Source organism: Centropristis striata, chromosome 1 (assembly GCF_030273125.1).
Source record: "Centropristis striata isolate RG_2023a ecotype Rhode Island chromosome 1, C.striata_1.0, whole genome shotgun sequence".
NCBI lineage: Eukaryota > Metazoa > Chordata > Actinopteri > Perciformes > Serranidae > Centropristis > Centropristis striata.
In genome coordinates, this window is record NC_081517.1 from 33,613,779 (window position 1) to 33,640,062 (window position 26,284).

The following is a 26,284-nucleotide window of genomic DNA, read 5'->3' on the forward strand; positions in this document are numbered from 1 at the left end:
TGTTGCCTTCCTATCATCTTGCACCAGTCTGACCATTCTCCTCTAAACCCTGGCATTAACAAGACATTTTGGTCCAGAGAACTGCCGCTTACTGGATATTCTATTTTTTTTTTTAGACCATTCTCTGTAAACCCTAGTGATGGCTGTGTGTGAAAATCCCAGTAGATCAGCAGTTTGTGAAGTACTCTGACCAGTTAGTCTGGCATTTACAATCATGCCACATTCAGAGTCACTTAAATCACCTTTCTTCCCCATTCTAATGCTCGGTTTGAACTTCAGCAGCTCGTCTTCACCATGTCTACATGCCTAAATGCTTTGAGTGGCTTCCATGTGATTGGCTGATTAGATATCTGTGTTAACGAGCAGTTGAACAGGTATACCTAATAAAGCAAATGGTGAGTGTATATATATAAAAAAACATGCAATGTAAATAATTTTTGATCTTGAGAGTAATCATAGAGAAAACTTTGTTTAAAATCAAACATGACATTAAGATACTGTCTTGATTTAATCAGCCGTGTCTCTCTCAGTCTGTTCTTTCAGAACAGCTTCATTTAAACAGAATTTCTTCTCAAATCATTTCATTTTATTGTATTTATTTACAAATCATTTTAAAATCCAAATGAAAATTTCAAATCATAATATACAACAAAACATGATCTTGTAAAAAGGGTAGCCCCAAAAGCTATCAAGGGGCCCCAGAACATCATCAATGTCAAAATCACAGGTCAACAAGTCAAAACAACTACTTTTTGACATTAACAATACAGCAACTGCAATCTATAGATGTCAACATCTTTTGTCGCTGTTTCTTTACACCAAAACAAATCCAAAAGCACAAGGACACACATACAGAGATGTGAGCAGACAAAAGGTGAATCCAACACACTTGACAGAGAAACAAAAAGCAAAGAAAGGTCCGCCATACAAACAAAAGGTCATTGCACTAATAGAAAGTTAATGAAAAAAAACCAGTGATGAGTTTTTGTATATGTGTGAGAAAAGAAAGGATTATTAAGAGACAAGAAGATTGCACAAAAGTGGAGAGAGATTGGAAAAACAAGCCACAGTTTTGTGGAGGAAGATGAGATGAGCCGACATCCAGCCATCCTGAAATACAAAACAAGAAGGATTTTCTCTGCTTCGATGGTAATTGACTGCCTATAATGGAGGAGAGGAGGGTAATTTGAGAGTATTTTTTAAGATTCAGAGTAGTGTGGATGGGGACTGCCAGTGTGCAGCATGTGGCCCGCACAGCTGAAATACACTCTCTCCTGTCCATGCTGAGATGTCTGCTGCTTTCACTCTACATGTCATTACAACGCATCACTCTGACATTACTAACAGTGCATGGTCCAACTTTTGTCTCAATACAATATGTAACCACACAAAAAAAACCCATAGCAGCCACTTGTAACCAACCAAATGAATGCAATGCTGCACAAGTTGCTTTTATAAACTTTTTTCAGTGTGGGAGCTGATTGTCATCCCTCCAGGGCTTCTCTCCCCTCATCTAAACCCATTTCATTTAAATGCTGTTTCTGTTATTTTGCTCGAAACTGAAATTCAATCAGCAAACAACTAACAATAGTGCAAAAAAAACCAGGTCACGGTCCTGGTTGTGTTAAAAACAGAAAACCAGATTATAAACTGTAACACTGAAAAGTTCATATTGACAGATCCTGGTTGAAATGAGGATAATTCACACTTTACAGATCATCTGAAGCCATGCCTGTTGTGTTCAGAAAATGAGAGGTGCTGTGATAGTATCAAAATGGCAGAGAAATATGCTGCCCTAACATATTAATGCACAAGGCAGGTATGAGAGGCACGCCAAGGGTTTCAGCTGTGATGCTCAGTGCCCCTATACTACACTATACAATTTATAGTGCATGACACAAGTACATTAAGGACATGTCTAACTCCACCATTACTAATCGTGGGATCATTCTGGGCGTAACATGAATTAAACCAATCACAGCATCATCTCCCATTCCCTTTAAAAGCCAGGTGTGACTGCACTTGCATTTCTATTTAAATGATGGATTCTTGCAAACTGTGTTTGTAGTGATTTTGTGCTTTCCCTCAAAACAACTACATTTGACTGCATATGTGCAATGCACCTATAAGTTATTGAAATAAGGAGGATCTGAATAATGCACCTCTTTAAGAAGCAGGAAAACACTGTGCCACTAGTCTTGTTTCCATCAACGGATTGCTCCTAGTGTTTTGAAGATTTGCATTTGAAGCTTGATGGAAACACCAAAATTCGCTAAACTTTCAAAAACATGCATAGAAGTTTTAATGCTTGGTGATTTTTAACTTTTTGGAAAAACAGTTGATGCGCTAAACAGGAGATGGAAATGTTTTTTACGAATAAGTTCTGATGTAGCAAACATTCAACTCACGTGACTGAGCAGCTGTTTCTGCTCTGCCGGTCAAGACCAGCTGACATGAAAGAAGAGTTATAAGTTGCCAAATTGAATCCAATTCCTGAAGACTTCTCTACATTTTGTCTCGTGGTTGGACAAAGTTGTCCGATTAGCAAACATTTTTTTGTTGTTGATTTTTTCTCTTGCACAATATCTACTTCTTCCACTGTTTACTGAAGGATTAGCCTACAGCAGTACATTACACTGCCATCTTCTAACGAAAGTACGTTTATGCAGCTTTGTTTATTCTATCTAAACCTGTTGATGGAAAGGTCCCTAATTCGTAGTTTCTTTAATGCGATATTTCTAATTATTGCTTCAAAATTTGCTTCAACTTTAATGGAAACACGCTATTGATTTTAGACCCAGTATTTTGCTGGTCAATGGTACAATTACTTTCCGCTGCATGAAAATAGCAATGCACCAACAACGCACACAACAAGGCAGAAATCACTTGGCAGCCAATTAGTTTAGAGCGGATGTTGACTGTGTACTGGAGGCATCGCTTTGTTTTTAAAGCCCGCCTTTATTTTACCCTCCAAGGGTCTGATGGATTAGAGATTTTTCAACTATTCAGCGGAGAAGAGTAAGAGAAAGTAGGAGTTGATGAAATGAAAAAGTTGCCTCACGTGTGTGTGTGTGTGTGTGTGTGTGTGTCTGTGTGTGTCTGTGTGTGTCTGTGTGTGTGTGTGTACTGTAGAAGCTGTTAGTGAGACTTTCCGTCAAGAAGGTAGCAACTTGTTCTCAACTGACAACTATAGAGATAAGCTGAAATGATTGGAGGTGGACCAGTAGAAGAATATGTGAACGTGTTTGTGGGAGAGGGATGGGAGAAACTCCGGAGGCTGAGCGCGACTTAATTGGCTCTCTTTGATTTTCTACCTATTGTGACACAGTGACAGTCGACTGTAGGATGTTCTTTTTCTGCTTTTGTGAACACGACTCCAAGTGTGCAGTCTTGCTTGACAAAAAGATGACAATGAGGATCAAAAGGAAAAAAAATGTGAAGAAAGAAAAAGGATGAGGAGGTGATCGTAACATGTAAGGGCACTTCAGGAGACAGAGTTGAAAACCTAATTTTCCAAGAATGTATGGTGAGACAATGAGTTCTGACTGCACAGACAGGAAGTGTAAATGGGTGGATATTTTCACAATAGATGTGTCCTATATGCTCATTTAACCATCACTTTTAATTTACAGCTTCTACACTGAGAAATACACAAGTGGCTTCAAAGAAAGACATCAAATCACACACAGACATATACGAGTTTAAAACACACACAAGGATGAATACGTGGAAAAAGACACAAGCATGAAGATATACCACCAACTGGTTTGTGGACAAAGGGTGGAGCTGAGGAGGAGGGCACTAAGTTATCAACTTATACCAGTGATTACTAGCTTGGTTAGTAAGGTGCATGCATAACTCACAATGAACAGCCAAGACACTTTTAGGTGACCAAACTTATAATTAAAGGCGCAGTATGTGATTCCGGAGAAAGATAGTTGATTGCGGAGTCTCATCCCCAGGTTGGATGGTACGGTAGACCAACCCAAAGACTCTACAATCAACTGTCTTTCTCTAGAATCACACACTGCACCTTTGACTTTCATGAACTGAAACCACACCGTGATGGGTCAAAGTTTTGAAATGAAAACACACAGTGCTCCATGGCAGCGACCTGTCATTTAAAGATAGCATTGCACAGGGTTGTACTGTACTAGGAGAGGAAATCAGGCAAATGTTTGCCCCAACCCCAACTATAAGTCCCTTAAACCTCCCATAAAAGCACTGTTATGCCCCCCCCAAACCCCTATATGCCCAAGAAAAACATTCCCTGGACTTTTAGGGCGCTTTCACAACCCAAAGTTTGGTCCGTTTCAGTCGTACTCTGGTGCGGAACAAAACAACCAGTCTGAGACCACTTGTGAGCGAGGGTCTCGGTCTGTTTCCAAACTAACCCTAGTGTGGTTCGATTGCACTGTGAACACAATCCGACCCAATTACAGGAAATTAATCAAACGCAGCAGATTGTGGGCTACCTGCTCAGCATTTTGTGAGATGTATGCAGAGCAACAGATGCAAATGCAACATGACTGGGAGAGGATGGTCTTTGACTTCTGCTAAAGTCTGATGTTTGCTTAACATCTGGGCTGTTGTTTGGTTAGAACACTAGAGCAGGATGATGGCCAGTATCCGGGGTGCGTTTGATTGTGTTGCTTTGTTTACTTCCGTGCTTAAATTTGTGCTTAACTTTCCAAACAATAAGAAATAATACTGCGAGTATATTTCCAGCCCTCCGCCTTTGTACACGCCCCTCCGCAAATCTTTTTCTTTTTATATGGTCCGTATACATTTATGCACTGTGAAAGAAAACCAGAGTAAATACAAAACGAAAATCAATTTCACTCTGATTTAGACCTACCAAACGGACTTGGGTTGTGAAAGCTCCCTTTAGAGCGTGGGCGTCAATATGCTTCTTTGCCTCGGGGCCCCCAGAGTCTAGGAGCACCACTGGCTGTGCCAAATTCTGCTTTATCAAATATTTTACTCTAAATGGGACTACAATTTACAAAATGTACTTCATGTTGTATTGATGAAGACTGTAAACCATCATGTGAGACCATGAATTCATTAGGAGAATGTTTACTGAGGTAATAAATAAGTGTGAAGTAGGGTAATTTAATTTTTTTATTTAATTTAAGGCACCTTCACTTTGCTTTTGCCTGTAATATACACACTGTGTACTGTGAGTAATTATAACAACAGTCAGAATAGGAACAAGTGATGCAGCATTAAATGCTCGTTTGACGTCACAACATAAAAAAAGCAACTTAAGCTTCAGGGGGAGTGTGGAAATTTGTGCTTATGTCTCTTTGCATTTTTTTTACAGATGTGTTTGGAATTTATTATCATTAACAGCTTGGGGATATTTTGAGAAGACACTAAATTTAGCTACGCATTTTACACCATGAACTGCTACATGGTGAATCATATCTGGTGCAGTGTTAAATCCAAAATCTATGTGTTTTTTATGTGTGTCATTTATACTTATACATCTTCTGAAAAAAACATGTTGTATTGACTGAACGCAGGTCTTTTCCACTTATTGTGAAGAGAGGCACCAAAAACCTTCATTAGGATTACACCATGTCTACATAAAGTGTATCACATGACATTTGTTGACATTGCAAGCCCAGTGCTCTACTTTAAACACACACACACACACACACACACACACACACACACACACACACACACACACACACACACACACACACACACACACACACACACACACACACACACACACACACACACACACACACACACACACACACACACACACACACACACACACACACACAGACAGCCTTCTCACACACTGGCGGTGGTAACCATGACAATTTAGCTGCTTCAGCTTCATCATCACCCACACTCTCTCCATCCATCTCCTTTTCTCTGTCTCACCCTGCTTTTATTCTGTGTTTCGTTGATGGCCCGGCTGCTTTCCCAGGTCTGTGTGGAGGAGAAACTAGGCTACCAGAAACATTTCTTCCTCTGCTTATTTCTCTCTTCTCCATCTTTCAATTCAAATATAAAGTGTCCTTTCTCGCCTGTTCTTTGCCCTCGTTTAGTAAGATTTGTGGTATGACCCTGTTAGTCTTCTCTTCCCCACATGTTCCCCCTTTTCTTTCTACGTGTCTTTGCATTATCCTTTTTTTCCCTCAAGGATCTCCCTCTCCATCCTTACTCGCCATCTCTCTCTTAACCTTCTCATTTTTTCCTATAAATTGTGTGTCTCTCAATCTGCCTCCCCTTAAGAAACAGAGGGCTGCTGGATCAGTGTGGGAAGAGACCTTGCAGCTAATCTGGCAGAGTTGGAGTGTGAGTGTATTGCTGGATTAGGGTTCTCATCTACGGGTTAAAGCATGTCTTACAGGCTATCACAGTGGGAGCGGATAGCTGGTCAGGCGAATCGACATGGGGCCACATGGCCTGAAGTCTTCATCTCTCAATCCTCTATCTGGGGTGATTGGCAGTGACAGGATAAAGCTGTGATTATCCCTTATTATCCCTGCCCTTTTTTCACTGCTCCGTCTCATAAGCGCGACTGCTGACGCACTGATCTGTCTGCCTTTCTTTCTTTCTGTCTCTGACTTCCTCTCTCGAACAAACACACACACAGAGGAAGAGATAGAGATAGACGGACAGACAGACAGATGGCCTGGACAATGGTAAAACAGATTATACCAAATATGGCATCTCAGTTCTGGATGGGTATTAAATTAGCTTATAATGATAATACGCTGATGGCAGCAATCATGTCACATTTTCAAAATGCTCTTTGAGAATTCAAACTTCTCTCATAGCCAATAAGAACAATTTAAAACCTGATACAGTTAGTTTCCTCATTTTTGCTCATTTTCTGTTCCTGGGTGAATTGCTAAGAGGGTGATTTGAATACCACAACAACTTCAAGATACTCTATTATAAAGCAGACAGTCATGTAACGTGATCAGTACAGCAATGTGGTGACTTTGAAAGTCATATAGTATGAAGGGGCCATTGATAGTGGCTGGCCATCGTCTTCTCTGTCCGTCTATGATGACCATTTGCCTGCCCTTTTTGTCTTGTTAGAGCCCTCACAAATGTTTCTGCTGTACTTTAGACAAGGTACTTTTTGTTTTAATTCAACCTGTCTGAGTTATGTCTTAGTTTTACATGTGGTTGTGAACTAATTCTCTATCTTCATGAGCACACACAAGCTGTCCAAATTAAATTCACATCTGGCCCTTGAGGTTTATAGGACACAATGAGACAGTATACCCTCATATACGATTTATGTGATACTCACAACAAGTTATGCACCATTTTTCATGTGTTATCTTATAAATGTCCAGTAACATGAGCGATCATTAAGCCTGTGTGAGCTCCTGCAGTGTACTGGACAACTACACAACTACTTGGTTAGGTTTAGGAAATGATCATGGTTTTGGTTAAAGCAACGTTTGTTATATAACTCACATTACTGAACACAAGTTATATAACAACGGACATGAACAGCGCTCTCCTTGAGGAAAGTCAACCTCCTCCCGACACACACTTTGTCGCTCTTTATAGTATAAAGTTCATACTATGTCACCTGACTTCCTCATTTAAGGCAGCCCTGCACGCCCTGGCTCACAGTTCATTGTTAAGTGGATTATACAAATTATAGTGCATCACCTTTCATGAGTATGAGTACAGACAGTGAATGAGAGCAGTCCGAGGGAGGACAACTCTAGCTAATTTTAGTCAAAGAGTACAAGTGACTTTTCACAGCACCAACATCATCTTTTTCCACTCTCCTGCATCTTCCCTGAAGAGGAAATCATCTAGGGAACTGATCACCTCACAATCGGTTAGAAAAGTTTCAGTGTGACACACAGATTTTTTTCCCGCTCGATGGTACTTCCCAATCCCTCGGTCTGTCATATGTGACTCCATTATTCATGAAGGATTGTCCCAAGGCTTAACACTATGCAAACTTCTGGCCAATTTGCATATGGGCTTTGGATGGATGTGTGTAAGGAGTCTGTTTGTGTGTGTGTGTGTGTGTGTGTGTGTGTGTGTGCACTCCCCCAGTTTGTGCGATAACATACAAGGCAGCTGACAATTGCAATCAACTCAAAATGTCAGTAGAAAAAGGTGATTGTACGAATGAAATGCCTGAGTTCGCCTGATTTGAGATCTACGAAGACGATCACTTCAGCCTTACTTCACAGTGCATACGTGGGAGTGTATGATTGTACGTCTCGGCGCGTTGGTGTGTGTGTGTGTGTGTGTGTGTGTGTGTGAGCAGATTTCTTTTGGGTAGGTTGTCAGAGATGACAACTCTGATTACAATAACAATAGAAGGTAAATATAGAATAGAGAAAGGCGAAAAATGAGAACAGGAAAAGCCTGGATTTTCTGAACAACATAATTTTCTGAACATTTACATAACAATGGAGCAGTCAGGGAGCATGATGGGAGCCATCTTAGTGCAGGGAAACTGTGCTGTAGCAGGGCTCACCTGCAACCTCCCACCACCAATCACAAGTGTCTACCTCAAACACCGAAGCAGGGAGTAGAGAAGAAAAACTATTTTCAAATCCAATCATTTATGACATTAGAGAGAGAGAGTAAATGTGTCGCTTGCTACAGTTAGGTTTGACATTTCCTTCTTACTTCTGAGATGCAATCAAGAAGATTAGATTTTGTGGTTTTGCTGCAGTGACATGCGGTCAGGAGAGACATCATGGGAAAAATAAAATACAAAATAAACAAATAGATTAAATGGTTATATTTATCAAATGGTTTGAACTATAAACCAATTTCCATTTAAATTAAACAATTTTGATTGTTTTTTTTAAATTAAAAATCACTGAATTTTCGCATTTCTTGTTCAAATATTGGGAGGAAACGCACGGTGCGGCAGCAGCAGTTTGAGCCTTTGATTGCGCAGCAGGTTACTGTCTCTCTGTTTGTCGCCAACCAAATGTGTCAAACACTTTTAATATATGCCCCCCTGACATTCCATAGTTTAGCTGGTGTATAGAATATATGTGTGTAATCTGTTTGTGTGCTCAGCGATCTTACAACGGCAGTGAAGAGGCACTAGGTGAGGCAGGCAGTTCTCTTGCCACATGGTAGGGGGCACTGGTGATCCCAGAGATTCTTGTGCTACTCTACAGCTGCAGAATAAGTGACAGACTTTTTAAACTGAAAGAAGACAAGGAAGACTTCTACAAAAAAGTAACAGACATTTTTGTTCAGAAAGATTGGTGCATGGACTTTGTTTATAAGTTAGGGTAATAAACCATAAAAATGTTTTTTTTTAAAATGAAATGTGCGTCACATGGGCTACAGTTTGTATGTGTAAAGAATGCTGATATGAGATATGAAACATAACCCGTTTACTGCTGCCGATTAAATGGGGAATAATCCAAACTGTTCCGTATATTTGTCAGTGCCTCACCACCCATGAACCTCACCGCACGTCACTGTTTTTACCACAGCTGGATGACTAACACTGGTTACGGAGGACGTGGTTATGGGCTTCATGACAATGCATTTGTCGAAGCTAAATTTGGATTGAAATAAACCATTTCAAAGATATCGACACAATCAGTGGAAGAGAAGAAAATGGGGAACTTGACATGTGAATTCACGGCTTTGACCGGCAGCGAGAGAGTGTTGATCTTAGAGGAGACAGAGACAACTAGAGGAGACAGTCCTCCCCCATAGGCTGTTTGTAAAAGCCGTGACTGAAGCCAGGTGATGAAGTATAATGAGTGATAAAGTCAGCATAGAGAGGAGGTCGGAGTGGATGGATCAAACAAACAAGGACTTCGATGGACTGCAATTGTATAGCGGCTTTCTCGTCGGATCAATCACTCAAATTGCCTTTTTACACTACACTAGTCAACACTCACACATTCATACACTGGTACGAAGCTGCCATGCAAGGTGTCACCTGCTCATCAGTAAAGTAAACATTTACACCCAACAACAAAATCAACATTTCTGAAAACAATGCCTCCTTTCCCTCTAACTCACCCTGACCTTTGAACCTCTGGAAAAGCAAAGGGAATTGGCTTTCTTAGCATCCAGCTTTCACTTAAATCTGCATAATGCTTCAATCTGCCACTCTTCAACTATGACTATTGTCCCTCTTCATCTCATCCCACAACGCTGGACTGCATACTGACTATTAAAAAGTCCATACACAATGTGGCTTTGACACATCCAGCGTCTGTTTTTGAAGATAGGACGGCAACAACAGCACAATTCATTTTTCCAGTGTATCAAGAGCTCTCACATAATATACTCTGGCATGACTGGATGATATGGTCTGCCTCCATGGTTTGCCCCAATCCCCATCTTTCTGTCACACGGAGCTGCATTATGCATGAAGGCTCTTTCCAAGGTTTAACAGACGGCAGAAAACAATCTTGGAGCAGCTAGTTGTCGCTGAATGGCATTAGATGGACTCTCTTGTTCCCTCTTTCCTCGTCTTCTCTCCTTGGACCCCTTCACACATTAGCTAGCTAACTAGCCAGCAGATAAATTAGTCAAATTGCAGCTTCAACCACACATTCATCTCACAATGTAGAAAAGCACATTGCTATCTGCAGATTGCCATTTTCTAGTTAGCAAGCTAGTTCGCTAATTCCACCATTTTTTCATGCTACACTTCTATACGCCTCGCTCAATGCAGCTAATAGACGACCTCACTGGGAGTAGAGTGGACGATTTTATCATCATACCCTAATTTTAAATTAGGGTATGATGTCATCTGGCCACTTTAAGCGTCTTTTTGAGCTCATGCTAGCTACTGCATTGTCAAATAGTTGGCAACACTTAATTTGTGGTCTGATGAACATAATATTAAACATTAAATTAATGAAATATATACATTTGAATTTAGAATAGTTGTTGAGAGCCCTACTTCCCTTTTCTTCGTCTAGATTTTGTCTTTTGTGGTTTTGTGTTTTCTCTCTGGTACCTCTGTTTTGTGTTCCTCATTCATTCTCCCCTTCCTCCCCTTGTGTTCTGCATTCTGATCTCACTCTGTCTCTCCTCTCAAAGAGCGTCCTCTCTTTGCCTTCCTGGACTGTTTGAGAGGCTTATATTTAGCAGCATTAGAACGGGGCTCTTGGGGGCAAAAGTATTTAGCGTTGTTCTTCTGACCCACATAAAAAAAGGTGGAGAAATAAACCTCTATACCCAAAACGTCATTCATTCACCGCCTCATACACTCTTTGCTTGAGCTTACAAGTGTGTTTGTGTGTGTGTGTGTGTGTGTGTGTGTGTGTGTGTGGCGCAGTGTGAGTCTCCACGTGCTGTGAAGGCTCACATTGTGCCCCATATCTTAAGCCTACAATTACCATTTGATCCTCTGATTGGTCACAGCTCAGCTGTAACGACGGACGGGTGGGTTTGTAGTGTGCAATCAGCACAGTCTCCATTACATAATACACACCCTCACATACACACAAATAGTTCACTTTAACCTGCTCTTTCAGCTAGCTTACCACAATAATAGGTGAGTGCCAAAATGTCACCGGTACAGCGTCTGGTGGATTTATTACATAGGCTATCCACTGTAGGTGTGTGTCTTTGCAGATGGAATTAGCTACAGTTGTGGAGAGTCATATAGATCGCCTGTAGGCACTGTGACTAGTACTCAGATCCAAGCACTAGTCAGACACAGACACACACACATAGACTCCCACCTGCACACGCAGAATCCGCTTTCAGTGGCAGTGGAGGAGAAGATGTGCGCCGTCATCCACCCACACACTTACCTTCACTGATCCACTGAAACTTACAGCACATTTGCCAAGCACCACACAAGTGCTTCTATTTCACTCACCCTCTCACTTCCTCTCTCTTTGTCTCTCTCTGCGCTCACACACACTTTATTCTGCTCTAATTCTAAAACAGTAACACCAGCAATACTCAAATGTGGTCGACTCTGACGTGTGTCGCTCAAATTTTACAGATTAAGCCTGACACGACAGCCCTGAGAGATCACTGCTGCTTTTCAAACTTGTCTAATGACTAAAAAGGTTTGATCAGGCTCAAGAGACGTGTTGGATTCTGTTTTAACATGCTGTGGTTTACAGTTAAAACCCAATTATGGTACTATAAAAATGTTCACCTCACTCAGTGACCTATGACCTGTTGCTGAGTCTAACGCTTTATCTTGTTTAAGCTTTTGTGTATTTTCTTACCTTTAACAATCAACAACATTGTATTGCTGCTGACAATAACACCATAGTTGTTTCACCCAAAAGTACAAAAGGTTCACAAAGGTCGCAAAATTCCAGGTGCACTTGTTTTAAGATGCCTCCATCAGACAGAGTGTGGTTGCAGGGTCTGAGAGAGTATTTTAGTAGAACCAACCACTGGACAAGACATAAAAAAATGATACAGTGACCTTTGATGCACTGAAAACACACAATGTACCATGGTAGTGTCGAAGCAGCCACGTCTTAAAGCATTCCCTGCCTTATCATCTGTTTTACTCTAAATAGGACCAAGATTTACAAAATGAGAAGAAACAAAAGACATAAAACTAGCAGTTAAACTCATTAACTCATAAACGCATTTGTAAAATGTTTACTGAGGCAGACTTCAATACAATTAGGTCTTTGCAACCTTGCTGGACATTAGAGTCTCCACAATGGCCACATGCAGAGATAAAAGATGTACCAAATCACTTTCAGAAGTTGCTACAGTAGCTGGGAGGTTGATATTATTTCAGGTTGTGATCGGTAATTTGTAGATAGCGGAAGAGGAGGAGAATGCTGTCTGGAAAAGGCGGCCAATAGCGAGTTACATCCACAGCCTACATCCTGTGAGTCAGACTACTTTGGGGTCAACAGCTCTCATTGAACAGACTTTGATGGCAATCAAAGCTCTACCTCTACAGTGAAATGTGCTGTAATATGTACTGTATATGTGGGAAACTTAAAAGCGTCATAATACCCCACTTGCCTTGAGTGGAAAGTGTAGGTTGGGCATCGGCTGCCACAGTCTCTTAGTGGAGTGAACTACACTTCAAGCATTCTCAACAAATATTTAAAATCCACTTAAAGGAGGCACAAATTGAGGCAAAGATGTTTCTAGAGGCACTGCACTGATTTTACTCTTCATAGTGAGCACTACTCAGCCTGATTCTCACTGTCTGATGTCTTCTGTTGCTCTGAGGACAGTTTTGTCAAATCTGAGAAAATAACCCTGATGATGTAATTGTCGTTATCTCTGATTAGGCTACAAAAACCACAGATTCATTACAAAAAGTTTGCACTACAGACAGGGGTGGTGGATTTATTTACCAGTAAGGATGGGTTTACTTGGGATACGCGGAGTATATGACCAAGCAATGTTTGGACCTGACTCACATTAAGGCCCGGACCACTGCGTCACAGAAGCCTCATTGAACTGCTGTGGGTCAAAACAGAGCGGTGTCTACAAAGACAGCGTTTCTGCTGCTGCACTGCTTTGGTGCTACCTGCCATCTACATTGAGTTTGCCTTTGATAATGATAGAATGTATAATTGAATTTTTATCATTGTAGTTTTGCAGTTAGAAGAAGGTACTCTACTAATATATAGAGCTGTGCAATTAAACACGGTCCTGCATACACTTCAAAATAAAAGCCTTGTGTTAACAAATGAAACCGATTATGTCCACAGAAATGCTACATGGCTTTATTTTGAAACAGAAACGGGAAATGTTGAGTTAAACATATATCTTTTAATGCCTGTGACATATTCTACACATATGAACATTAAAACTATTGTGAAAGGTGTAATGTTGCTGGTATGATGTCCAGTTTTTCCAACACACAGATTTTTACTTGACTTGACTCTCATTCCAGATCTGTGGCCCTTCAAGATTATTTCTTCCGAGTTGTAAATGTATTTGACGGAAAGAAAATTGTATTAAGGTCACAAAGTGTTGCATCAAGCTTATATATAACATTATATAATCATTTGTTCATTCTGTTTTGATAACAATACAAAGACAATATATAAGCTGTAATACAACTGTACATAGACAATATATTTTCTGTTCAAACTGATAAACTTTTGTGTTATTTACACTCTGAATTCTGAATTTGATGCATTCTGTTTTATATTTAGGTTTCACACAGAGTCCCAACTTGGAATCGAGGTTGTACAAGCTTGTGAAAGATTTTAGATCCTGTAAGCTTCAGAAGACTGTAGCTATGGAAAAGCCTGAGTGTTATGCCTGCCCATCATTATACAAAGAGACAGCAGCAGGAAGAGAGAAAGGGGCAAAAAAGAGAAACCTGTGCAGTTTCTGGTAAATTTAAAAGTCAGTTTGAGCTGTCACACACAGAGACGCAAAGTCGGTATATGTCAGTTGAGAAACTCATCCATTTTTCTGTTCGTGGCTAAAAGTCTGAGTCAAAATTGAGAGAACTGGGAGATGAATATCTTTTTTTATTGTATCTGAACAGAGGCCCGTGGGATGGAGCGGTATCTTGGAGCGAGAGAGAACACAGATGCTCTGACTTTCAAAAAAGCCGCTTCACACTCCAGGCAAAATCACGCCACTCTGCTCCCACTCTGCACACCTCGCATACCCTGCTGCCTACAGCCCCCATCCAGTCCAGCGCATGTTAGGCTCCAAACAAACACACAAATAAACACATACAAAGTGCACCTGCGCATCTGCCACAGTATGTGTTAATTTGTGCATGTGTGTGCAATTGTGTTAGATGCAATGTGTCTCTCTATACACACAATCTCAGATCCAAACTCAATAAATACTGCTGTATCCAAATTTCAAATGGTAGGATTGAAACCTCCTATCACACTATAAATAACACACAGAATAAGTCTCAGAATGATACCCTTAAACAGGTCTTTCAATAGTGACAAACTGAGAAAAGAGGAAAATGGGGTGACAGAGGAGGAGATTGGCTTAATCTCGTCTGTACACGAGAAAATGACCCAGGACTTTCTGTATCTATACGTGTTATTATGTGCATCTGCTTGTGTTTATGCTCGTACTTGTGTTTGTGTGTGTGTGTGTGTGTGTGTGTGTTTGTGTGTGCTGCCCTGATATGTGGCTCAGAGGCAGCCATGTCGTAACGCCACTTAACTGTAGGACATCAAAGAGACAAGCCCTGAGGGACAAGACAGACAGTCATGGAGATGGAGCTTTGATGAGGATGTGAAGCTATGTTTCATCATTAATTATATCCCACTGTTAGTGACGAGAAAGTATGGTTTATTCTGGACTCATAACAATAACTGTGTCTTACAATATTCTTTTTAGTGAAAACTGAATGAAACTGCAAAAAAAAATCAAACAGTTGAATATTTATTTTTGGTTCGCTGCATGGTGCCAGAAACTAGTGACCTACAAATTGCAATTCTGTATAGATGCTGAATTATTAAAAGCTGCTTCACGATGCATTTTAAAGCCTGGGATGAAAACGGTCTGGCTAAAATACCGAAAACTATGCCTCCCCTTGTGCACAAATAGGGGAAGCCATTTAGAGCTGATTTTTTATTCTGTTTTAGTACTGTGCAGTCTTGAAATAAGGACAGACTCTCTGTACACAGTAGCTATCTCTGACTGCTCTATGGAGGACAAATATAGTGCCCGTTGCCATGGTGATGACAGCGAACGCATCCACACAAACGGAGCAGTGAGACCACGAGGATACACACCTACACAGCTCTCCCCTCTTTCAATCTACAAACACCACGTGCAGATGAGGAGGACCTATATGTGTGTGTGTGTTTGGGGTATGTATGCATGTAGGGGATTCTCATCTGTCAGCAGTGTGTGTGCATGATGAGCACCTGTGGATTTTTTTTTAGAAGTTTAAGCACAGACTCACCGTCACAGTGGGGATGGCGGTGACTAGGGAGTAGACGAGGACAGGCGGTGCCTTGCTGTTGTCCTCCGGTCCCGGGTACGGCTTGGAGTAGGCTTTGTCGAAACAGAAGAAGCCCTGGATGTGCACGGGGAACGTGTCCGTGTACTCAAAGTAGTACGCCAACAGCACAGTCCCTGCCATGATGACCAGCTGGAAATAAAACATATTGGTTCCAGCTTTAGGATTGGATCCACAGCAGAGTGTAGGAGTTGGGGAAAGAAAAGACAGCCGGAGAAAAAGAGAGAAGTGGAAAATATTGTCACGGATAAAAAAGAAAAAGGAGATTTTTTTTTCCCTTCACAGAGCAAAATGATGGATGCTTCCGTAATGTGTAAAATGAATCAAGTGTGCGTAGAGAGATAGTGAGGGATGAGGATGAGAGGGAGAGGGAGGGAGGGAGGTAGAGATAGAGACAGAAGGGAGACAAATAAGGAGAAAGACAGATAGAGAAAGGGGGAACGAGAGAGAACCGACAGAGATACAGAGCGAGAGAGAGAGAGAGATCCCTTCAGCGGTGTCAGTATGCAGAGTGGGAGGGTAAAGAAACAAATGGAGACCGATCAAAGAAAATAACGCTGCATGGAGGAAGAGAAGAACTGAATAAGGATGGGAGAGAGGAGGGAGGGTGAGACACAGATGGGGTGAAGAAGAGCAGAGCCGTTGAGAGGACAAGAGGAGGCAGCAAGTGAGCGAGAAAACAACCCTTAGAAAAGCAAAGGGCAGGACCAGAAGAATTATATATGTATGTGACTGTCTGCATAACTTAAATCGTTAGTGTACCACACATTTAAAACACCAGCTGTATGCAAAGCACAAGCCATGAAGCATAAAATGTGACCTTCATGAATTTTTAAAAAGGGTATTTGATAATAAAAATGTATTAGCAATTTATAACAGATTGGATGTGAGAGAGAGAGAATACAAGGGGAGATGGTAAACATAGAAAAACATGCTATTCTTTGCACAGATGAGACAGATGCACAGTACAGAAGTACTAATTATTTATTTATACTCCAGTAAACAGCACTCTAACTCCTCTGCCCAGTTCCCTACAGGAAAAAAACACATTTACAACTGCATAGTAAGCTTCTCTAGCTCTAAACTGGGGGTGTGTGCAATATTTGTTTCCCCGGCAGGAATAGGCCTGAAACAAGTTAAAAAAAGGAATGTGGGTTTAAATATAGTGAGCTGCTGATTAGTTGTATCATAATCTGCAGCCTGAATGTTTGCGAGATGAACTTCCATTGTGTGTGAAGGACAAATTTATCAGCACCAAAACATGAGGAGCCTCTGCTGGCAGGCTGAGCTGGTTTGAGGCAGGAAAGAAAACAGCACAGTAGCAGCTGCTGGTTCACAATTGTTCTGTTACCTTAAAGGGGTTACAACATGTGTAGTATTAAAGGTTAATAAAATACCATTGTAAGTTACCAAATTAATAGCACTAACAAAAAAAAAGACATGTCCAAGCCAGACATCAAGCAAGGAGTCGAGCAGAATGAAGCTTTCTCACAGCAGACGTTTTGATTTGTCTATCACAGGTGTAACTAATCAGAAGAGGGATTAGTGCATTGTGTTGCAGTAATTGCTGGAAAGGAGACATCAATTCTGTGATTAGTTCCACTTGTGCTCTTTCTGCTATGACAGGTCAAAATGTCTGCGGTGAAAAACATCTGAGTGCTCTAACGCTGACATGCCTGACAAGACTCAGGTTTAGATCAATTTAGTCAGAAAGCAGACACGTGTAAAAGTCTAAGATAACCAGCGTTTTCACAAAGAGGAACAGGTGATGCTCATTAGCAAACAACATCAGTCGGACACAAAATATATGAAAAGACCTTTCACTGTCACTATATTCAGAGCCTTTGTATTTTGTGTGGAAAACATTTGAAAATGGTGGACTGTGGGCATTTGCCTTAAATGCACTTATCTCAACATTTAGTTCACAAACACATATATACAGTAATGGAAAAAATTATTAGACCACCCTTGTTTTCTTCTTGGAAAATGTCTAGTTATCAGCTCTTAAATTAAACTCCTATGAGCTATTTTTGTTGTTATCATTATATGTGTCCAAACAAATGTACCTTTAGTTGTACCAGACATTAAAATGAACAAGAAACTGAAGAAAAAGGGTGGTCTAATAATTTTTTACATGACTGTATATGGTAGTATACAGTATAAGCTTTAAAGGAATAGCTTGATGTTTTGGGAAACATGCTTAAGACAATTCACTTTGTTACAAGTTAGGTGAGAAAATTCTGTCAGTGGATTAACTCAGGGAGTGGGAGCAGGGAGTCGATTAGCTTAATTTAGCATAAAGACTGGAAACTGGGAGAAACAGTAAGTTTTACCCTATCAAAGGGTATAGGATCCACCTACGAGTGCCTCAAAAGCTCGCTAAAATGCTTTGTACCTTCTTTGTTTGACAGCACAATGAGTAGGATTTGAAAATTCAATATTCAAAGTCCCCTCCTCCATGGCTAAATGACACCAGAAGGGTCACATACATACACCACATACAGCAGCGACTCAAGAGAGGTGTACCTGACTACCTGTGGGAAAATGAGTGGTGAGATATCTTGCTAATAGGTAATAGTTGCATGACTGGTTCTAATTAGCCTGTGAGTTTAGGGATCGTCAGTCAAGCAAGCTAATTGGCCGAATATACATGGAAATGTAGTGGAGCTTCCCAAGCCTGATTACAGAATCATGGCACGCCCAGAAACATAGCAAAAAAGACAAGAAAATAGAAAAATACAGAAAAAAGGTCTCTGCAAAAACAGAAACCACCACAAACTTCTAGTGGCAAACTAATGAGAAATGAGGTTCCTGCAGTTCTTGATAATGTTATTTTAGCAATGTTGACATTGTGAAGTCTTCAAAGGCTTGACATTTTGGGAAATACACTTTACAAAATTTGATTTCTTACTGAAAGTTAGATGAGAAAATCAGTTCCACACTCATGTCTGTGCACTAACAAGAGTGTAGTGTCCATTAGCTTAGCTTAGCAAAAGACAGCAAACCTATCTACTCTGTCAAATAGCAGAAAAATCTGCCCACTAACCCCCCTAAAGCTCACCAAAAAGCATATCAATTTGTCCAATCTGTATACAAATGCATGCTAAGTTACAGATCACATGCCTTTTAGTATTGCAGCTGCCCATTCACAGTATACACTGTTGTATGCAGTACTCATACTGGGATATACTGCTTAATCAAAACATGCTCCTTGAACTTTGACCCTCTTGCTTATACATGCTGTGCAGAGGGTTGTAGGTCAGGTATGCTGGCTTGATGTGATTGGGTTCAGTAGGACAGCCTGGTATGTTTGGCATACTGACTTAATGTATTGGGACATGCTGATTTGTTTTCGAGCCCACTAAAGACTACTACAGTATGGGGACTGGAATGCTGGGTGACCTTTTCATCTCACAATAGAGTAGAAAGCGAACAAGCATATTTCCCAAAATGTGACTACAACAACATCCACAGTTGTTAACTTGCCTTTTCGTGTCAAAAACTGGAAAGTTTGTGGTGTTTACGTGTCCTAGAGGATTAATGTAGCATTCAAAGTTAACAACATCTTATCCGTCTTTGAGCTGATTTTGTTTTTATTTATTTAAAATGACATCCTCTTAATGCTCGACAGCACTAAACAGGAAAAGTGTCAGAGCGGCAGATAGCTGAACAAGTGAGAAGCCACTGAGAACCTCCTCCAACATGTTTATCCTCTTCAGCAAAGTGACAGAGAGCCCACTTGGACGAATGCTATAGGGAAGGGAAGGGGGGACTTGTTACACGTAACACATTTCAGCTTTATTACACACTGAAGAGTGATAATGAACATGGGAGAGAGAGAGAGAGAGAGAGAGAGGGTGACCTAATTCAAACTCCTTACATTACACGCTCTGCTCCGCTGTCAGATCTGCTCCTCTGCAACTTTCCTTTTCCTGTTTCCTCTGCAGTCACTGAAAATCTGCGGATGATTCCCTTTATGAATCGCAAAATCAAATAATTGATCTGTACTTTCCCGTGGCAATGTGCAATCTACTTCAATTTGTTTGTGGCAGACGTCGTCTTTTGCACTGAGGGTCCCCGGTGAGGAGCAATCAACCCGGGGGGGACGATGCATGCAGTGACAACACGCACACACCCGAGGCCCGTATAAGCAAAATCATGAGGGACGCAGAAAGACACACACACATGCTGGCAGATCATGCAAACATCTTTTAAATGTTGCATACAACTTTTATATATGGTCCAAGAATATCAAGCAGCTCCATGTTTTTTCCATGTTCTTTTCCATCTACATGTTCTTTGTGTGTTTGAGTGAGGGGGTGTGTGAGTTCGAATATGTCTGCAGGCGTGTGGGTGCATTCCCGTGTTTGAGGAGGAACTCTGACACAGGCACGCTGTGTTGAACATTTCTCTCCACCATCATCCATTCCTCTCTTCTCGCCGAGCTACAGAAGGCTCGAGGGAGGGAGGTGTAGAAAGGTGGGAGGAAGCGAGCGAGGGAGGGAGGTCTACGAACACCCATCAAAGTTTAAACAAACATTTGAAGACAACTACGGAAAATAACTCCCTGGGAGATTATACATGTCGTTCTGCATCCACTTTTGCACAACGAGAGCATTAAAATTGGCTGCGCTTAACGACGACACTGTCATTCTGCGAGATGTAACGACCAAGTGTGTGAAATAATACATGAGAAAACACAAGTTACAGATTTCAGATTGATTCTGGGACAAGATTATCAGAGTAAAACTTATCAAGAACAAAAGTAGTAAATGGAGTCATCAAACGTCTCGTTAAGAGAAAATACAGCTTTGAGATCTTTGACATTTCATCTCCCTTCCCTCCCACATGAACAAATAACTAACTTCCTGTACACTCTGCAGCCACAGCCAGCCAGTCTAAATATTAATAAAGGTCAAAGCTACTTCAAATTGATGGTTTCTAATTAGCACACATCCTGCACAGGTCACCTTGGAATATCATTTGCATAATGTGCATGTGCAGTATCAAACTACTGACAAACTGCACCTGCAGGAGGGTCACAGAGGGTCAAGAGGGGCCGAAATCATTCTGTCACACGACGCCACACAAGCTGTTACTTGTTACACGTCACTTGGCAGCTATCTTAAAGTGATTTTAAGTCAGAGAAAGTACACATTTTTTAATATTAATTTCTTACAGACAAAATCTGATTTTTTTTTTGCCCCTAAAAACCCCAATCTTGATTAAATTACCTGACACACAAATTCTTTTTTGAAATAACATCTGAGAAGCCATCATTCTCAGTCTGTCGCCCGTCACCTCCAATTAGAGGACTGTTCATCTTGTTCGTGCTCACGTCCCGGCCTCACTCGTTCAATCTCTTTTCTTATTATCACTCAGACTTCAGACACATCAACTCCCGCCCCTTTCAAAACAAGTGATTTAATAGGTTTTTTGATGAAGAAACATCTCAAAGCGGGATGTTCCTGTTGTAATGCCAAACTTTTAATTTAATTTGACTTTAACTGGTTTTAAGGTTCTTGTCTGTTCCAGATTTACTCTTAGTGATCTCTCAGCTCAATCCGAATCTTTAGTGAACGTTTGGGAAATCTGGTTTGCAGACAGGGTTCAAGATAAAGCACATATGGTAATAAATTGCATCATTGACTATTGATAAAACCCGTAGAGATACACACAGTGCACAATAAATAATTCTGCCATTAACATATATTTATTTTACCACCAAGGTGCTGTTTTGAGCAGCATGCGTGTCTTCGGACATGACATTTAAAAAAATAAAATAAAACCACCATCAGAGTGACATTATCCACAATTCCTCCTAAATAAACAACAAGATCCAATATTTGTCCATCCCCTCTAGAAAAACTGATGTTCCTATTGGCCGGACAACAAAACTTTCAATCAATGTTGAAAAATGAATACATTTTATGACGTGACAACAATATTGTGACCGTTTGGTCAGGTTTATGTACAAATTTCCGATTAGGGAAACATCATGGTTTGACTTAATATGATCATTTTGTAAAGTTAAGGGGACCTTTTGAACAGCAGTCTCTGTCCTAAAGACCAATGCTTCTGTTGACCGATACCGACCTCGTCTCAAACCTGCTATTACCTCACTTCTTCGTTCTTCCTCATAATTGTAGAGTAAAGAATATGGACTTTAATTTAGCATCTTTACAGAATAATCATATTTCTGAATTAAGACAAACAAGCAGAAACTCAAGCAGGAATACAAGAAGGGCCCAACTGGCGATTTAATTACACTGGCTGCTCGAGAGCTTTGCTTCCTCGACAATGTAAAGAAAATACAAATTTGTGTAGGTGGCTGCTGGTACTGATAATCCCACTGAAAATCATTTTGAAAAAATTACCCTAAACACAGCTGAAGCTTCGGACTGTTCTCTGCACATCGTTTCATATTTAAGTCTACAGATGCAAAACTCTGTCACTCAACCTCTACAATATATAACCAGACAGCAGTTGATTGACTATCACATGATTGTGTGATTGTTCTTGCTGTGCAGTTTATTCTTGTCCTTGTATATGCAATGCATGTGTATCAGCTTAGATGAAGCGTTTGCTGAGGCCGCAGGTGATCCCTCCTACACTCAGACGCATTGTGTTTCAGAGATCTTTGTGCACAGAACAGTCTGAAAGAGACCATCTGAACCAGAAATGACCAAATAGTTACTTTGTCAACTTATTAAAACCAATATTTACATTTATTGTTGGGTGGCGAACTCTAGTGGCTGTAATAATCATGACATGAGCAGTAGAGAGAGTCAGGTCATGTTATAGAAAGAGTGACAAAGTCCACAACGGGGGAAGATCGTCGGGGTGGATGTGTGGATTTTGACCCAGGACACCACTGTGAGAAACCAAAAGTCAATTTATGTACTTTACATAGGCTGACTTTGGTACGTAAGGTTATTTACGTAACAAATATACTTTTTTAAACCTAAAACATGATATCTTTTTGTAGACTTAACCGAACTGCGACTGTGATGTTAAGGTATGAGGACATGTTGATCTCCCACCACTGGTACAGGCCCTAATTTAGGAAATGTTAGGGGTTATATTGAAGGGTAGTAATAACCTGTGTTTGTATGTGCTGAAAGACTTGTTGGTCTGAAAACAGACAATTTCCCAACACTACTGCATCCCACCAAAAAAGAAGAAACTAAAAAGATTGCTTTGTGTCTGTGTGTAAGTAGTTGAAAGTTTAAGTGGGAATGACACAAAGTTTATAATAATAATAATAATAATAATAATAATAATAATGATAATGATAATAGATTTTATTTAGAAGCGCCTTTCAAACACTCAAGGACAATGTACAATTGACATATCTGACCCTGAATGGGAACATTATCAGTTTGAGTAGTTCAGTTGGTGCAAGTATTAAATCTGGTTCATCAGTTCTTGTGAAATGACAGAAAAGGCCTTGGTTTTTTAATATAATTTAAGACTTTGCCCCTCAGCTCTCTCTAACTCTGTTTCATCTCAAAAGATCTGGCAGTTTGAGATTAAGACCTCACAGAGTATCAGACACCAACTCCGTCTGTCTCCTCTTCATCGAACAAATCACACTCTCTTATCCTTCTCCCTTTTTGAAATCAGTTGTGCAACAGTCCAACAATAAAGACAATTGCTTGTGACCACATATGTTTAAAAGAATCTTCAGAAGCATACTTTTCAAGAGCTAAGAAAAGAAAGCGGTCCTGCATTTATGAAGGTACAACATACAAAGAGGTTTCAAAGGATTGTGGATCACAAACTCCCACTCAAACATAAACAGCCTTAAAAAATAATCAACTGAAGTGTGAAAACTAAGACACCAATTTTACAGCTTCGTGTTTTTCTTTGACTATAAGTAGAGAATGTTTGTCACACTGACTGTAATAATTAAACGCACACAATCTGTAAAGGTTCAATGCTTTCTGCCCTTTTGTCTTACAAACCAGATCGTGCAAGTGCAGAAATGGGTTTTTGTATGATTCACACGTATTTGGCATTGCCAGCTCGCAACTTAAAAATCTGGTGTGGCTTCAGCGACAGGCGTGAAAAATGAGGGATTACACAGTTACGCAATGAAACCCAATTTACTCTAGCTACTGAAATCCGTCAGTATACATTTAGTCTCGGGATAAAACCAGAGTTGATAAAATAAGGCACATTTAGGATGATGACCTCTTTCTAGCTGACCCACTAAACTAAAAGGACTCATCAGCCGTGTAATTGAGACCTAATGCCTGTACCTCTGTACTTCAAAGGGACTAAAAATAAGAAAATCAAAGAGACTAATACGGCCCTGATCTGACAGAAACAGAGGAAAATCTCCTGCCCTCAAAGACCCTTTAACCAGAAAAGGGGAACATAAAATGTGACAATAACAATGTGTTATGTGACGGGAAGAGGGCGGTGGAAATAGATGTGGGCATCAGTAATGTCTCCCGGGGCCAAACTGTGAGCTTGCACATAAGTGTTGCATGTCTACCCGCGGCCTGTGTGGAGCGTCCAGATGGCAGAAAAGTCAACTGATAAAGTCAAACATGTTTACAGAAGGTGAGAATGTGTGGATGGAGGCTGGTGTTGAGATGACAGCACCCTGCGGGGAGACGACGAATGTCACACGGCTCGGGGTGAACAGGAGACACGCTGCTTCGCTTTGCTCTCAAAATGTCTGATGTGTTCCTGAATGAGAACAAAGTATCGTATGAATGAGTCTGATTGAGCGCCCGTGTCCTTTTTTACACTTAGGTGAGGGCTGTGTCACTGCACACAGCAGCAGAGAGAGAAAGCAACACTGACATTTTGATGGATGTCTTAGTTAGTTTATATTTATATCATCCAACAAGTGGCCCTGCATGGATTTATAATACACTGCAATCAGTCAAACATCCAGAAATATAATATGCATCTTCATACACAAAACCAAATGAAACTACATCATATATCCTTCTATTTGTTCAAATGACATATGTATAGCATGTACATACACTCACCGGCCACTTTATTAAGTACACCTGTTCAACTGCTCATGAACACAAATATCTAATCAGCCAATCACAGGGCAGCAATGCATTTAGGCATATAGACATGGTGAAGACGAGCAGCTGTAATTCAAACCGAGCATCAGAATGAGGAAGAAAGATAATTTAAGTGACTTTGAACATTGCATGATTGTTGGTGTTGGTCTGAGTTTTTCAGAAACTGCTGATCTACTGGGATTTTCACAAAAAAAAACACCATTACCGTTTACAGAGAATGGTCCAAAAAAGAGAAAATATCCAGTGAGTGGCAGTTCTCTGGGGCAAAATGCCTTGTTGATGCCAAAGGTCAGAGGAGAATGGTCAGACTGGTTCAAGATGATAGCAGGGGTGTCTCTAGGATTTTGACACATCCGGGGCTCAGCCCAGAAGAATTAAGCCGATCACACTACACTTGCATTCTTGGGTGTGGCAGTGGCTCAGTTGGTAGATCGGGTTGCCTACCGATCGAAGGGTTGGTGGTTCGATCCCTGTCCATGGCAGCCTACATGTTGAAGTATTCTTGGGCAAGATACTGAACCCCACATTGCTCCCGATGCTGCGTTCATCGGTGTGAGAATGAATTCCCAATGGTGGCAGGTGGGACCGTTTAGGGTAGCCTCTGCCACCAGTATGAATGTGTGTGTGTATGAGCGCGGTCTGTAGAGTAAAGCGCTTTGAGTGGTTGCAAAGCGACTAGAAAAGCGCTATATAAGTGCAGGTCCATTTACCATTTAACATTCAGAGACGAATGATTGGTTAAGTACAGGGGTGCACTGCAAACCTGTCATATCACCGGTGAAAACGATGCAATCCCATAACCGGATCATCAAATGAATTACCTATTTTGAATTTAGTTTGCACCCTTGTACTGACATTAGCTAACTAGGTAACAACACACTGTTTTTCCATTTAACACATTAGCAGCTACAGTAAAAGAGGCAGGCTGTGCAGGATCCCTGTCTGCTAGCTAGCTGCAATCATGCATGAAAAAGAAAATAAACAAGATGGTTCAACGTTACAGCCTAACATTAACTTTAGCTACTTTCCCCTCTAGATTCATAGATTGTGTACCTAAAAATAATTAAGCTTGGGCTTCTTCTAGAGTCTAGAAGCTTAATTATTTTTAGGTACACAATTCTCACACACTACAATTGCATTTACAGACAGATGCTAATAATAAAAGATGGTTTTTTTCCCATGTAATATCAACTAGCTGCTAGCTAGCTAGCGTTAGCTACTTCCCTCTAGTAGTTCCAGCTGCAACACTCTTTTCGAAATTATACATTTTTACATAATTTCTATTTTATTATTATATTATTTATTATATTTCTATTCTCAT

General features: G+C 40.6%; 1 protein-coding gene across 2 annotated transcripts in view; it reads right to left on the reverse strand.

Moving 5' to 3' along the window:
* Positions 1-26,284, reverse strand: part of plppr2b (phospholipid phosphatase related 2b) — a 69,100-nt gene that overhangs the window by 16,950 nt on the left and 25,866 nt on the right. The window contains exon 6 of one of the 2 annotated variants that reach the window (XM_059339499.1): positions 15,851-16,039. In XM_059339499.1, coding sequence (XP_059195482.1) covers positions 15,851-16,039 — 189 coding nt within the window. Of the gene's footprint in view, positions 1-15,850; positions 16,384-26,284 lie in introns of those variants that run through there. The other variant, XM_059339507.1, reaches the window with a different exon arrangement.